Below are 13,542 nucleotides of genomic sequence, written 5' to 3' on the forward strand. Positions count from 1 at the left end.
AGCAAATTTTATTAAAACATAGATAACTTTCAATTTTGAAAGCAAAACAGCCTAGCTTGGATTCCTGCTCAGAGAAAAACCATCCCATCTACAAAACAAAGTAAATGATCCTGGTTCTGCTATGTTGAGATAAAAATTTCCTCAAAGAAAAAAATTTCAGTCTCACTGGATACCCTTAGAAGTAACTCAGTTAATGCAGGAAATTCAATAACCTACAGAACAATTATTTTAGCATCTACAGTTCAGAAAAACAAGACTGAAGTAACACTGAATGAGCACCAGTTATATACCAACCACTACGCAAGTCATTTTACATGTTATGACATGGTTAGTTCTCATGGAATGGCTAATATTAATTCCTGTTTTACAAATAACTTTAATTATAATGATCTTCAATAAATTTCTCAAGGTCATTCAGATAATAAGTGGTCAAAACAGAATGAAAATTTATGCCTGACTATAATACCCAAATTTTCCCAAAGGGCAATCAACCACCTCAACCATACTTGGCCACCTCAACCATAAATTAACCTCAAAATACAGCTCTACTAAAGATCCAATTCATGTACATTTAAGCAATCTTCTAATAAATTAAATATAAGATATATCCAGAGAACTCAATGTTAACTTAGAGCTTGTTATGTTTAATTGAATACTAATAACTCTGGTAAAAATCATTTTAGTTTCAGTTTAGTTGATGTTATATTATTCTTATGGTAATTTATTAGATGTTTCACAGGCTTCATAATAATTACAGAAAATCATGTTATCATTACAAAGGAAGAAACTTCTGGAGCACCTTGGTGGGTTAGTTGGTTAAGTGTCCAACTCTTGATATTGGCTTGGCTTAGGTCATTATCTCAGAGTCTTGAGATGCAGCCCCACATCAGGCTCCACCGCTTGGAATTGCTTGGAATTCTCTCTCCCTCTTTGTGCCCCTCTCCCTCTCCTACTCGCATGCACACGAGTGGGCACACTTTCTCTCTCTCAAAATAAATAAACATTAAAAAATACACTTCCTCCTATTTTGCATGCACACACATGCATACTTGGGTGTGTGTATATATACATATATACACATGTGCACATGTGTATATTATATATGTATGCATGCACATGTGTATGTATATATACATATAATATACACACATACATATATATGTAATATATATACACACATACATATACATTTACTTTTTTTTCAAGTGGAGTTTAGCCAATAAAAATTTATTCATTTGGAGTTTATAAAGATAATTATACAGCTTAGTTCATATTAACTAAAGGGTGATGATAAAGTCTTGTATCATTCTTAACTGATTTTTTAAGTGACATGAAGCGATTTAAGTGATCAGTACAGAAATGCTAAAATCTACCTGTCCTATATGCAAACTTTTAGAGACTTAACCCTGTAATTTGGTAAGAAAGCTGGTTTGGAATTGTAAAGAAATTGTAAAAGGTAAGAATTATTTAGTTAAAGAAACATAATGCATTTTGTAAGATGTAGTTAACTGTGACTTCTAAAGAGGTAATAGAAAAGTTTAGCAGGTATTGGGACTTACTTCTCAAGACATAATTTATACAATTCTAACTTACAATCTTAAGATATTGTTGATGAAAATAAAGTAAAATAAAAATCAGTACTGAATAAGTGGATATTATAGACAATTACAGGTGTTCCCCATATCACATAACGGTAAGAGTGATGACAAAATGTTTACATACCTCCAACAAAAAGGTCAATTCCTCCAGCTTCTTTTATTTTCTTTTCAAAAGCATCACATTCTGCTTGTAAATCTGCAGCATTCCCATCAAGGATATGAGCATTATTAGGATCTATATCAATATGCTTAAAAAAGTTATTCCACATATAAGAATGGTAGCTTTCAGGATGATTTCTGGGAAGTCCTAAATTAAAAGTTAATAAATAAAGATGTAAGTATTTCCAGGAATAAATCCAATGTTTACTTTTCTGATCAAGACACAGATGCTATTTAAAATATATAAACTTTCTATAACCATATTCAACTTAAAGGCATTTTTATGTGGAATATCTACTCATAATATGCCAAACATTATATTAACCACCTTATACATATGTATTAATTCAAATAATTTGTACATCTATGAGAATACTTTTATCATTCCTATTTTATAGATGATCAAAAGCACATAAAAATTAAGTAAACTTTCCCAAGATCACTCAGCTCACAAAGAGGCTGAAATTGAAAACAGAAGTCTAGTTCACATGTATTAAACTACCGTACTCCACTTCGCAAACACAGAAAATTTTACCAATGGAAATGATTTATGTGCTAAACTCCACAGAAATTAATTCGCCATACATCTGAAATGTTGGTCCATGTTTCTCATCTATTCTTCCTGTATGCATGCAAAGTATACTGAATCACAACAGTTCTTTGACTATCACTTGGACTACCATTGAAAATGTATTCCATGGGGCGCCTGGGTGGCTCAGCTGGTTAAGTGTCCGACTTCGGCTCAGGTCATGATCTCCTGGTTCGTGGGTTCGAGTCCCACGACAGGCTCTGTGCTGACAGCCAGTTCAGAGCCTGGAGCCTGTTTCAAATTTTGTATCTCCCTCTCTCTCTGACCCTCCCCTACTCATGTTGTCTCTCTTTCTTTCTCTCTCTCTCAGAAATAAATAAATAAATAAATAAATAAATAAATAAGTAAGTAAGTAGGTAAGTAAAATGTATTCCTGTGTTCAAAGTTTAAAACTGAGTTTTGTTTGCATCACCGATCTTTCCTGTTAAGCAAGTTACCAATGAATCATAAAATCTTCACAGTCATAAATATAAATACATTTATATTTGAAAAATCTTTATTTTACTAATTATTTTTACATACATCGTACTCAATCTATCTTCACAACATTGGTTTTAACTCTGCCTTAAGAAAAAAAAAGGGTGAGGGCATGCTTGGATGGCTCAGTGGATTGAGCATTCGACTTCAGCTCAGGTCATATTCTCATGGTTCATGAGTTTTAGCCCTGGAATGAAATCTCTGCTGTCAGCATGGAGTCCACTTTGGATCCTCTGTCCCCCTCTGTCTTTACCTCCCCTGCTTGCACTTTCTCTGATAAATATACAATAAAATATGAAAAAGAAAAAAAAAAGAGTAAGAACAGTGAAGGGACTGGATGAAAGCTGCCATGACTGGTGAATGGCAGAACCCAAGATGAATACTGATCTTCTGGTTTCTAGTCCCATATTCCTTCCACTATATCATGCTGGCATCATAAAAATATGGACATTCTTAATATAAACTCCCAACCTCATCAAAAGGCAGTACATTATCTTCTAGAAATAGTCATATTACATCCAAAACATAAATTCAAATGTTATTAATTCTCAAAGTATATTCATTTTATTTAAAATATAACCTATTCAAATAATATATTCAAATAATATCGCTTACCTACATATTCATCCATGTTAAAGGTCTTCACATATTTAAAAGAAAGGTCTCCATTCTTGTGATATTCTATTAGTTTTTTATAGCATCCTAAAGGTGTACTCCCTGAAACAGATAAAGATTCCATTTTCTAACTTAAATGAAAAATCTATTTTTAAATGTTTATATTAACTTTATTCTCTTAATGATATTCTCTATTTCTAATGTACTAGGGAAACAATTACTAATTTAAATATATATTAACAAAATTTTTAAAATTATACACACATTTGCAAAGTACCTTAAATCTTAGTTAAGTAGAATTTGCTATGTAAAACTAGAACTCTGTCAAAAGAAATTACACTTTGGAAAATTATTCTAGAGTTGTTGAATAATTTGGAAATAATCGATATTCCAAGATTAGAAACTTCTAGAAAGCACATGTGAATAAAAAGAAAAATAAACACCTCACCTTTTGAGAAAAAGCTCTTTTTAGAGAAGGATTTATAGCATAAATGATATATAAATAGGTCAAGTGGACCATTTAATGAAATCAAAAGGGAAACCACAGCTAAATTTAAATATTGCCTCTACTTTCAAAACAGACTCAGAAATTGGCAAGGACTGAGGAAACTTAACCTTTATGATTTTAACTGGAGATTCTGTACCTTATGTTTCTTCAGCATGTTATCAGCTAAAATGTATAAAGTAAAATGATTCTTGGGAAATGGGATCTTGGCTTTGGATACTTCATCTGAGTTCTTGATTTTATTGTTTTATAAATGTGATTAGTTTACATGTTTCATAAAATTAAAATCAGTTTGATAGTGCTTCATGACATGGCACAATAAAGAAGCATAAATTAAGCCACTTGAAGACACCCTCTGTTTTTAAAATTGCTGTATTTTTTTAACTACAAATTGGAAGGTTAGATTGACTGTACCCTTAACAAGTGACCTGCCCTCCCAGTCCTGGCTGGAATAATGATTAATTCCTAATCTATCCACCATCATAAAACAAATTATACAAAAATACAGCATGCACACAAAATTTCTACTCAAGTGGCAGACAGAAGTATGAGAGAACTAATAAGTCCTTTAGAAAAACAAATACAAAGGGAATTTCACAGTAGTAAGAAGACTGCCTTTCATTTGAGATGAAAGAATAATACAAGTGGCTTTAAATAATACATATCACATAGGTTCAGAGAACAGAGACTAAAAGAATTTCTTAAAACTAAAGAAAACATACTATTTTAAACTGTAATTAATAATTTATGTGGTCAAATTTTATAATTCCATCCTAAACTATGGCACTCTAACATAAAACTTATCTAACAGATGGATAAATATGCTTTTTTCTTCCTTTCCTGAAGCATAAATAAATCTATGTGTGTTTTGGTGTCAAGAGTATAATTATAGGATTCCTTCCTTAAGAATATATGAATAAAAAAAGTAAGGAGTCACAACAGTGATGAAAACAAACCACATTCATTTTCTACTTTTTAATTAAAGTGGCTGAAGAAGGGGCGCCTGAGTGGCTTAGTCGGTTAAGCGTCCGACTTTCGCTTGGGTCATGATCTCGCGGTTCGTGGGTTCGAGCCCCGCGTCAGGCCCCGTGCTCACTGCCAGCTCAGAGCCTGGAGCCTGTTTCAGAGTCTGTGACTCCCTCTCTCTCTGACCCTCCCCTGCTCACGCTGTCTCTCTCTCTCCTAGAAATAAATAAAACATTAAAAAAATTTAAAAAAAATAAATAAAGTGGCTGAAGAAAATAATGAAAAATATGGTACATGGTGAAGTGGTTAAAGAAACTTCATTTTAATGTCTGCTTTGCAAAATCTAACATAATTATTACCAAGTGCTTACTAGAAATCAGATAAAACAAAGATTAAAACTTTCTATCCTAAAAATCTCACAAGATAGGAATAGGCAAATACAAACTAACCGTATCAAAAATGTTAAAAATAACCTATATGAAGTCTGCAGACATTTCATCTGAGTCTTGAGGAAGGAGTAGAATTACAATTGTCAAAGATAGGGTTAAGTTGTAACTGAGAACAGAAAAAAGATGGGGGACGAGGTTCAGAGGTAATATTTGTATGCTTACCATATGATAGCTATACTGTTTTGGTTGTTTTTGTTTGTTTTTGTTTTTTGTTTTTTTTAGTTTTCTTTTAGTGTTTATTCCTTTTTTGAGAGAGACACAGAGCATACAGGTTGGCTCCAGGCTCTGAGCTGTCAGCACAGAGCCCAGTGCAGGGCTCAAACTCACGAACTATGAGATCATAACCTGAGCCAAAGTCAGACGCTTATCCAACTGAGCCACACAAGCGCCCCTCAGTTATACTGGTATTTTTATATATTGACTCATATAAATCACACAACCTCGGGAAACTGGCATGATCTTTCCCATTTTGAGGACAGAAGAACTGGGTCAAAAAGATTAAGGAATTTGCCAAAAATCACATGGCAATGAAGCCAGAGATTCAAGAGATTCTGTCTGGTTCCAAGGCTCACACAGTTTTCATTATGTAACACACTAACAACATGAGTCAAAGCAAAGCCAGCAAGTTCAGGTCCATTCTTTGAACTACAAGCAGGCAAATTATCCTATAACGATTCAGAGTAAGAGAATCAGGGAATAAGTTTGGGAGGCAGGAAGCATGGAGGCCCTTACACGTGAAACTTGTTAAGATCATGTCAATAAACATCAAGTAGCTATTCCCCAGAAACTGTGTTTGTGGAGGGATAATAATAATATAGCATGCTGCTTGCAATTACAGAAATGTATATTCAGGGGCACCTGGGTGGCTCAGCTAGTCAAGCATCCAGCCTTGGCTCAGGACATGATCTCACAGTTTGTGAGTTTGAGCCCCTCATCAGTGTCTATGCTAACAGTGCAGGGCCTGCTTGGGCTTCTCTCTCTCCTATCTCTCTCTGCCTTTACCCCACTCACATTCTCTCTTTCAAAAAAAAAAGTATATTCAAACTTCAAAAGCAAAAAGGAGGAGAGAGCATGATTACCACTGTCAATGGTCAATGAAGGAGGAAAGTGGGAAACATTAATAAAGTTTATCCTAAATACACCCTGGCAAGTGTACTATTAGGCAGTTAAACTATCCAAAAATAAAGCAAAAGTTGTAAATCCAAACTCACAAAAGTATGTTTAGGACTGCTTGCACTTATGACTTTGAAGACTTCCTGCCACCAAAGTTAAAATTACTGAGTAGTTATACATCATACTTAAAACAGAATGATCAAAGCAGCTAGCCTGAGTGTAGCCCTGATTTACAGTAAGCAAACTGATACAGAGGCCATGCTCAACAACTGGAGCTCATGAATCAAAAATGTGGGTGCTGAGGGGGCCAGTCTGGGGTATAAAATTTTTACAAATCCCCCTTTGCCTGGATCAAAGACAAAAAGCAAAATAACAAATGAATGAGCTAAACAATACCCTTCATGGAAATTATACAAGTGGAAAAATTATGATTATAGCTTTTATGTAGTTAGCACATATGGAGGAAGATGCAGAAAGAAAAAAAATACTGTTTAAATAAGACACGCTTATGGGAACCTTAAATTTACATAGTATTTACAGTACACAAAGGACTGGAGCAAGCACCATCTTATTTGAGTCTCAAACAGCATGATCAGCTATTACTATCCTCATCTTTCTTAAAGGTAAGAAAAACAAAGATGAGGGATGAGGAATATATGCCTTGCAGTCACCAAGAAAGTAGCAGCTCTGCTTCCCGGTCCAGTGCTCTCTCCTGGGGAAGTCAACAATATCAAATTAAATGAGATCATGAGATCAAGGACACTACTTAGTTAATTTTTAAGAAAAACCTTAATAGTGAACTGAATGCAATAAAACATGCAATTAATACTTAATGTTTATTCTGTCATGAAGACATATCAGTCTTCAATTTTTCACTCATAAAATATTTCTATAATGAAAAGAAAATACACACAGAAATAGCAAAGGGCTAATAAGAGTATATGAGGCAGAGAAGGTGAAACGAAGAGACAACAGTACATACTTCTGGTACCTCAACATGATTACTGAAAAAACTTATCTACAAATTATATGAATAGGGAAAACAATATCCCTCAAAAACCATACAATAACTAGGAATAAACCTAACCAAAGAGGTAAAAGATCTGTACACTGAAAACTACAGAAAGCTTTTGAAAGAAACTGAAGAGGGCACAAACAAATGGAAAAACATTCCATGTTCATGGATCAGAAGAACAAATATTGTTAAAATGTCAAAACTACCCAAAGCAATCTACACATTCAATGCAATCCCAATCAAAATTGCCCTGGCATTCTTCTCAAAGCTAGAACAAACAATCCTAAAATTTGTATGGAATCACAAAAGACCCTGAATAGTCAAAGTAATGTTGAAAAAGAAAACCGAAGTAGGAGACATCAGAATCCCAGGCTTTAACCTGTATTACAAAGTTGTAATCATCAAGACAGTATGGTACTGGCACAAACACAGACACATAGATCAGTGGAACAGAATAGAGAACCCAGAAATGGATCCACAAATATATGACCAACTAATTTTTGATAAAGCAGAAAAGAGTATTCAATGGAAAAAAGACAGTCTCTTTAGCAAATGGTGCTGGGAGAACCAGACAGCAACATGCAGAAAAATGAAGCAGGAACACTTTTTTATACCATACACAAAAATAAATTCAAAATGCATGAAAGATCTAATTGTGAGATAGGAAACCATCAAAATTCTAGAGGGGACAACAGGCAATAACCTCATTCAACTTCGGCCACAGCAACTTCTTACCAGACATGTCTCCAGAGGCAAGGGGAATAAAAGCAAAAATGAACTATTGGAACCTCATCAAGATAAAAAAACTTCTGCACAGCAAAGGAAATAATCAGCAAAACTAAAAGGCAACTGACAGAATGGGAGAAGATACTTGCAAATGACATATCGGATAAAGGGTTAGTATCCAAAATCTATAAAGAACTTACCAAACTCATAAAAGCAAATAATCCAGTCAAGAAATGGGCAGAATACATAAATAGACACTTTGCTAAAGAAGACATCCAGATGGCTAACAGACACAGGAAAAGATGCTCAACATCACTCATCATCAGGGAAATACAAATCAAAATCAATATGAGGTACCACCTCAAACCTGTCACAATGGCTAAAATTAACAACTCAGGAAACAACAGATGTTGGTGAGAATATGCAGAAAGGGGAACCCTCTTGCACTGTTGGTGGGAATGCAGACTGGTGCAGCCACAGTGGAAAACAGTGTGGAGCTTCCTCAAAAAAATTAAAAATAGAACTACCCTATGACCCAGCAATTGCACTACCAGGAATTTATCCAAAGGATACAAAAATGCTGATTGGGGACAATATTTATAGACGCTATCAACGACAGCCAAATTATGGAAAGAGCCCAAGTATCCATCAAGTGATGAATGGATTAAGAAGAGGTGGTATATATACACAATGGAATACTGCTTGGTGATGAAAATGAATGAAATCTTGCCATTTGCAACAATGTGGATGGAACAGGAGGGTACTATGCTAAGTGAAGTAAGTCAGTCAGAGAAAGACTGATTTCATATATTTTCACTCAGATGTGGAATTTGAGAAACTTTACAGATGAACAGAGGGGAAGGGAAGGAAAAATAAGAGAAAAACAGAGAGGCAAACCATGAGGCTCTAAAATACAGAAAATAAACTGAGGGTTGATGGGTGATGGGTGTTAAGGAGGACATTCTTTGGGATGAGCACTGGGTGTCATATGTAAGAGATGAATACCTGAAGCCAAGACTACACTGTATGTTAGCTAACGTAAGAATTAAAAAAAAAAAAAAAAAAAAAGAAAGAAAGAAAGAAAAAGAAAAGTATCTCTAAAAACAAAATACTAGACAAAGGTACAAAAAATACTATGACCATCACTTAAGTTAAGATATCTCCTTTTGCATTTTGGAGTGGCAAATGATGTATAATTTTAATATAAGAAATTTCCTTTTGCATTTTAGAGTGGTAAGTGATATATAATTTTAATACAAGAAACAGTAATTAAACATAGATACTAGATACATATATATATATATATACACACATTTCTGACTTTATATATTAATATGCTCAACCAGTGATATGGCAAGAAAAAAGGGGAAACATATTTTACTAAATGAAACCCTTCAATCTCATGACCTTGAGTATCTAAAATGGAAAAATTGGTGTATTACCTGTTGGTAAACCCAATGTAAAATATCTGTCCTGTCCAGGTTTGAACTGAATGATGCGATTACAGATGTATTTGGCTGCCCATTCACTAGCCAAATCATAGTTATCAAGAATTACGAGTCTCATTATGGTGATGCACAGTTTCCAGGACCAGAAGAAGTTCAAACCTGAGAAAATTCCATTGTAGAACACTTTAATTTACAGATACTCAAACAGAAGTGTAATATACTGATAACTTTAAGAACATTACTTACGAAACACATACATATATACAAATACAATCTGTACTTTAAAAACAATAATAATAGCTGCTCTCTTTTGAACAGACATTGGGTTGTGGGCAGTAGGCTAGGTCATTTAAGTGCATATAACAATCTTCTAAAGTAAATATTTACAATACCCAGTTTTAGATGAGAACGAGTTAACTCACAATTTAACTGAGATCACATAGGTACTAAATAACAAAGAATTCATATCAAAGCAAACTTAAAGTCATTGAAAGATACCATACTACACTGTCCTGACAGGGATATTATATAAAGCAACATAAAACAAACCTAAAGGCAAACAAAGCAGTACTCATTTTTTGAATGAAAGTTAATGCTAATAATGATTACTAAGCAACCTTTGGGTTACTTACTAAAATCCAGAACTTTCTTTATAAATACATAATAATCAAACCCCTCTTTTGTTAAATGTTTTTATAAAAATGATACTGCACTTCTTAAAAATTTCTTTCAATATAGAAAAGTACAAGAGGAAGAAAAAAAAATCAACTGAAATCCTAAATAAAAAATAAAAAACTATAATTATTAGGTATATAATATCTCTGATGTCTATTTAATGCACACACTTAATAGAATGTATAGAAATAATTTTTAATAAGAATATCATACTAGATATGCTGTTTTTAATAAAAAGCATAACACTTAATTCTTCCTGAATTTAAACAAAAGAAAAAGAGAACTAAAACTTCTGACCTCTAAAAAAAAAAAAAGAAATTGTTCATAAAAAGCAATTTTAGTTCCTTAAAAACAAAAAAGTAATTTTAGTTCCTTAAAGAGTACTCTAAGGTTAAGACAAAATATTGCACAAATATTAGGATATCAGAGTCACTTAAAAACTATGACTCCACTTTAGACAATGTGGACTGACCTACTACCACAAAAGAGAAGAGAATTGTACTCTTACATTTCCTCACAATCTTGATTTCTATAAAATGCAGTATTTTTATATTGACAAGATTTATAACATTTACACTGTGTTCTAGAACCATAATTCCCAGATTTTAATTCTTAGTTTCATACTTAAATGGATCTGTCACGCACACCAATCCTTCTACAAATGGCTTCAGCAATCCTAAATTCCCATACACTTTGCATACCATAAGTCAAATTCTTAAAATTAATGGGAATAGTAGGTTTTAGTACAGTGAATATGTGAAATCTAAATGATATTCTTAAGAAGAAAATGATTTAGAATTCTGGAATAACAAGAAATTATGATCACTTTGGTTTAGAATTCTGGCACAGTAACAAGAGACAAATAGCATTTACGGACAATAATTTACATAGTAAGTCATAAATTCACTCCAGCAAATGGACTTAGCCCCTATTTAAATTCATTAATGATCTAATGCTAGAAACAATTTCAAAGTTCTACAGAAATATTTCCTGGCCATAAAGAGGTATACTTACTTCTAATAAGTACGACCATCAAGAGATACACTTACTTCTAATAAGAATAGTTAGCATACTCATTATTGATAAAAAGAAAAAAACACTGTCAGGTAAGGAAGGAGGACATTAGAGCTTTCCAACTGTTTTCTGCGTTCTAGCCATAGGCTCTCTTTTCCTCATTTCAACATACTTGGGAGGGCCTTTAAATGCCAAGCACTAAGTTCTGTAGTGATTAGGATGTGGGCTCTATTATTTAAAGGGTTCAGAATCACTGCATGGTCTCTGGGATAGAAATTATCATCCTCATTTTTCAGATATAGAAAACTGCAACTCAAATTCATTGCTGAAGTTAAAAAGCTATCAATGGTAGAGGGTCTCTCCGACTCCGAGATGTGCCACATAAGAATCAATTAGTATGCTTGTTAAAGATCTAGATTTCCCAGGCCCCTCCCCCTGGACACAGTGTTTCAACAGATGTCAAAAGAGATCAAGGGAATCTGCACTTTTAGAAATATCACAGATGATTATTAAAATCAGGTCAAATTTCAAAAGGAACACCATCGGAAGCGACCTCACTGCAAGAAGTTCTTAAGTCTCTTCAGTCTCTCAGATCAGGCACAGGCAAGTTTTGTTTGCTTTCAACTCCTCAGGCAGCTCAGAGTTCATTAGAAAAGTCTCAAATGAATCATCCCAAGCAGAGGAAAGAAAAACGTTATTGCCACATTAATGCAGATTTAAAAAATGTGTTTTTGCCAGTTTTTGCCATTCCTCATAGATCCAAACTCCTGTGGCTCTGGGCGAATTCTCCGGCATCAAACCCACATAGCATGCAAAAAATGACAAGGCACCCCCCCACCCCCAATTCCCTCATTTCCCTCTGGTGCTGATTCACTCTGAACATGCATTAACTTGGAGACTGGGCAGCTGAATACAAATCTCAGAACTTGAGAGCTGGGTGGGAATTTCCACACGACTTAGTCTAGAATACACTAGCATCTAAACTTCCAGAATGCCTGCTCTGTGCAGATTTCCGACAACCTGACCTGAAATGGTCTCTGGAGTACGGAGGTGGGGGGGGGGGGGGAGCCGCATCCCTGATGGGGGAGAAGCCGCAGGGAAGGCTGTGGTCCCCGCCCGGAAAGTCAGGGCTGCAAACTCACCTCAGCTGCACGGCTGCTGGGCCCTAGCAGTCCGCAAACTATAAGGAATACAAATGAGGATGACTGTTACTGATTTTTTAACAAGTGTCAGGAGAAAAGCCTCCAGAGAAGAAAAGATAGGAAGATAGGAAGCCCCTCCCGGAGGCCCAATGTCAAAGAGCACCGGCAGCCACGGCCCACCCTCCGACCCGCCTCGACGCTCCCGGGACCCCAAACTACCGGGTAGCGCGTCCCCGTCTCGGCACATAACCCACTCGAGGGGGCAACGACCCACCCGGTCTCCCGCCCCCCGCCACCGCCTCGATCTCCCTTCTTGCCCACCCTACCCCGACTCACCTGTCCGCCAACCACCCGCACTGCCGACGCCGTAACAGAGGAAACAACCAACACCCAGAAACCCAGAGCGACCCCAGCCGGCTTGTGTAGCGCGAAGCCCAAAGACCCGGATGTAAACCCTAGGCGCTGAGGGAACAGCGGTGCAGCTTGCGGGCGCTGCGCATGCGCGTGCCTCCGGCTCTCTAGGGATGTGCTGTGCGGAGGTTCTTTGGAAATCCTTGAGGCAGGAAGCCCTTCCTCCATGGGACTCTCCGGTTCCTGGACCAGCACCTTGCCGCTTCTCTTTTTATCAACTCTCATAGTTTGAACTGAGGTAGATTCTTTGGGTTTATGAAACAGTATGCAGGGCTGCAGTGCTCGTACATAAGCATTACTTAAGTTGTGGCAATATGAATTCATCTGAATCTCTAAGCTATTGAATGTTTACTGTGCACGCATAGACAGCTAAGCCCCTTTGACCAATAAGCTCATCAAGGTTAATTTAAGTTTGTTACTTGTTGCAGAAAAGCGGAGCGTATACCGGAGGAAGCCTTGGAGTGTCTCAATAGGAAGTAGGACACTGTACGGCAGAATTCTTACTCTACCCTTCACAGTCTGTCAGCTGGTTTCAGAGTTCAATTTTCGTGACATAGATTAACAGGAGCAAAAAAAAAAAAAAAACAGTTTTATTACCCATGCATAGAGGACTTTAATATATTGAGACCCAAAGAAATGA

The 13,542-nt window shown here is 35.7% G+C and overlaps 1 protein-coding gene across 2 annotated transcripts in view; it reads right to left on the minus strand.

The window, feature by feature from the left end:
- GNPDA2 (glucosamine-6-phosphate deaminase 2) overlaps positions 1-12,964 on the minus strand; it is a 29,250-nt gene extending 16,286 nt beyond the window's left edge. Inside the window, exons 1-5 of one of the 2 annotated variants that reach the window (XM_039221037.1) lie at positions 12,828-12,964; positions 12,492-12,529; positions 9,655-9,819; positions 3,439-3,540; positions 1,723-1,905 (exon numbers count right to left, since the gene is read on the minus strand). In XM_039221037.1, coding sequence (XP_039076968.1) covers positions 1,723-1,905; positions 3,439-3,540; positions 9,655-9,778 — 409 coding nt within the window. In that variant the 5' untranslated portion in view covers positions 9,779-9,819; positions 12,492-12,529; positions 12,828-12,964. The remainder of the gene's footprint in view (positions 1-1,722; positions 1,906-3,438; positions 3,541-9,654; positions 9,820-12,491; positions 12,530-12,827) is intronic. The other variant, XM_039221038.1, reaches the window with a different exon arrangement.
- Between the last annotated feature and the right edge of the window lie 578 nt (positions 12,965-13,542).

This window comes from Hyaena hyaena, unplaced genomic scaffold, assembly GCF_003009895.1.
Source record: "Hyaena hyaena isolate Hyena2069 unplaced genomic scaffold, ASM300989v1 scaffold_933, whole genome shotgun sequence".
Classification (NCBI taxonomy): Eukaryota; Metazoa; Chordata; class Mammalia; order Carnivora; family Hyaenidae; genus Hyaena; species Hyaena hyaena.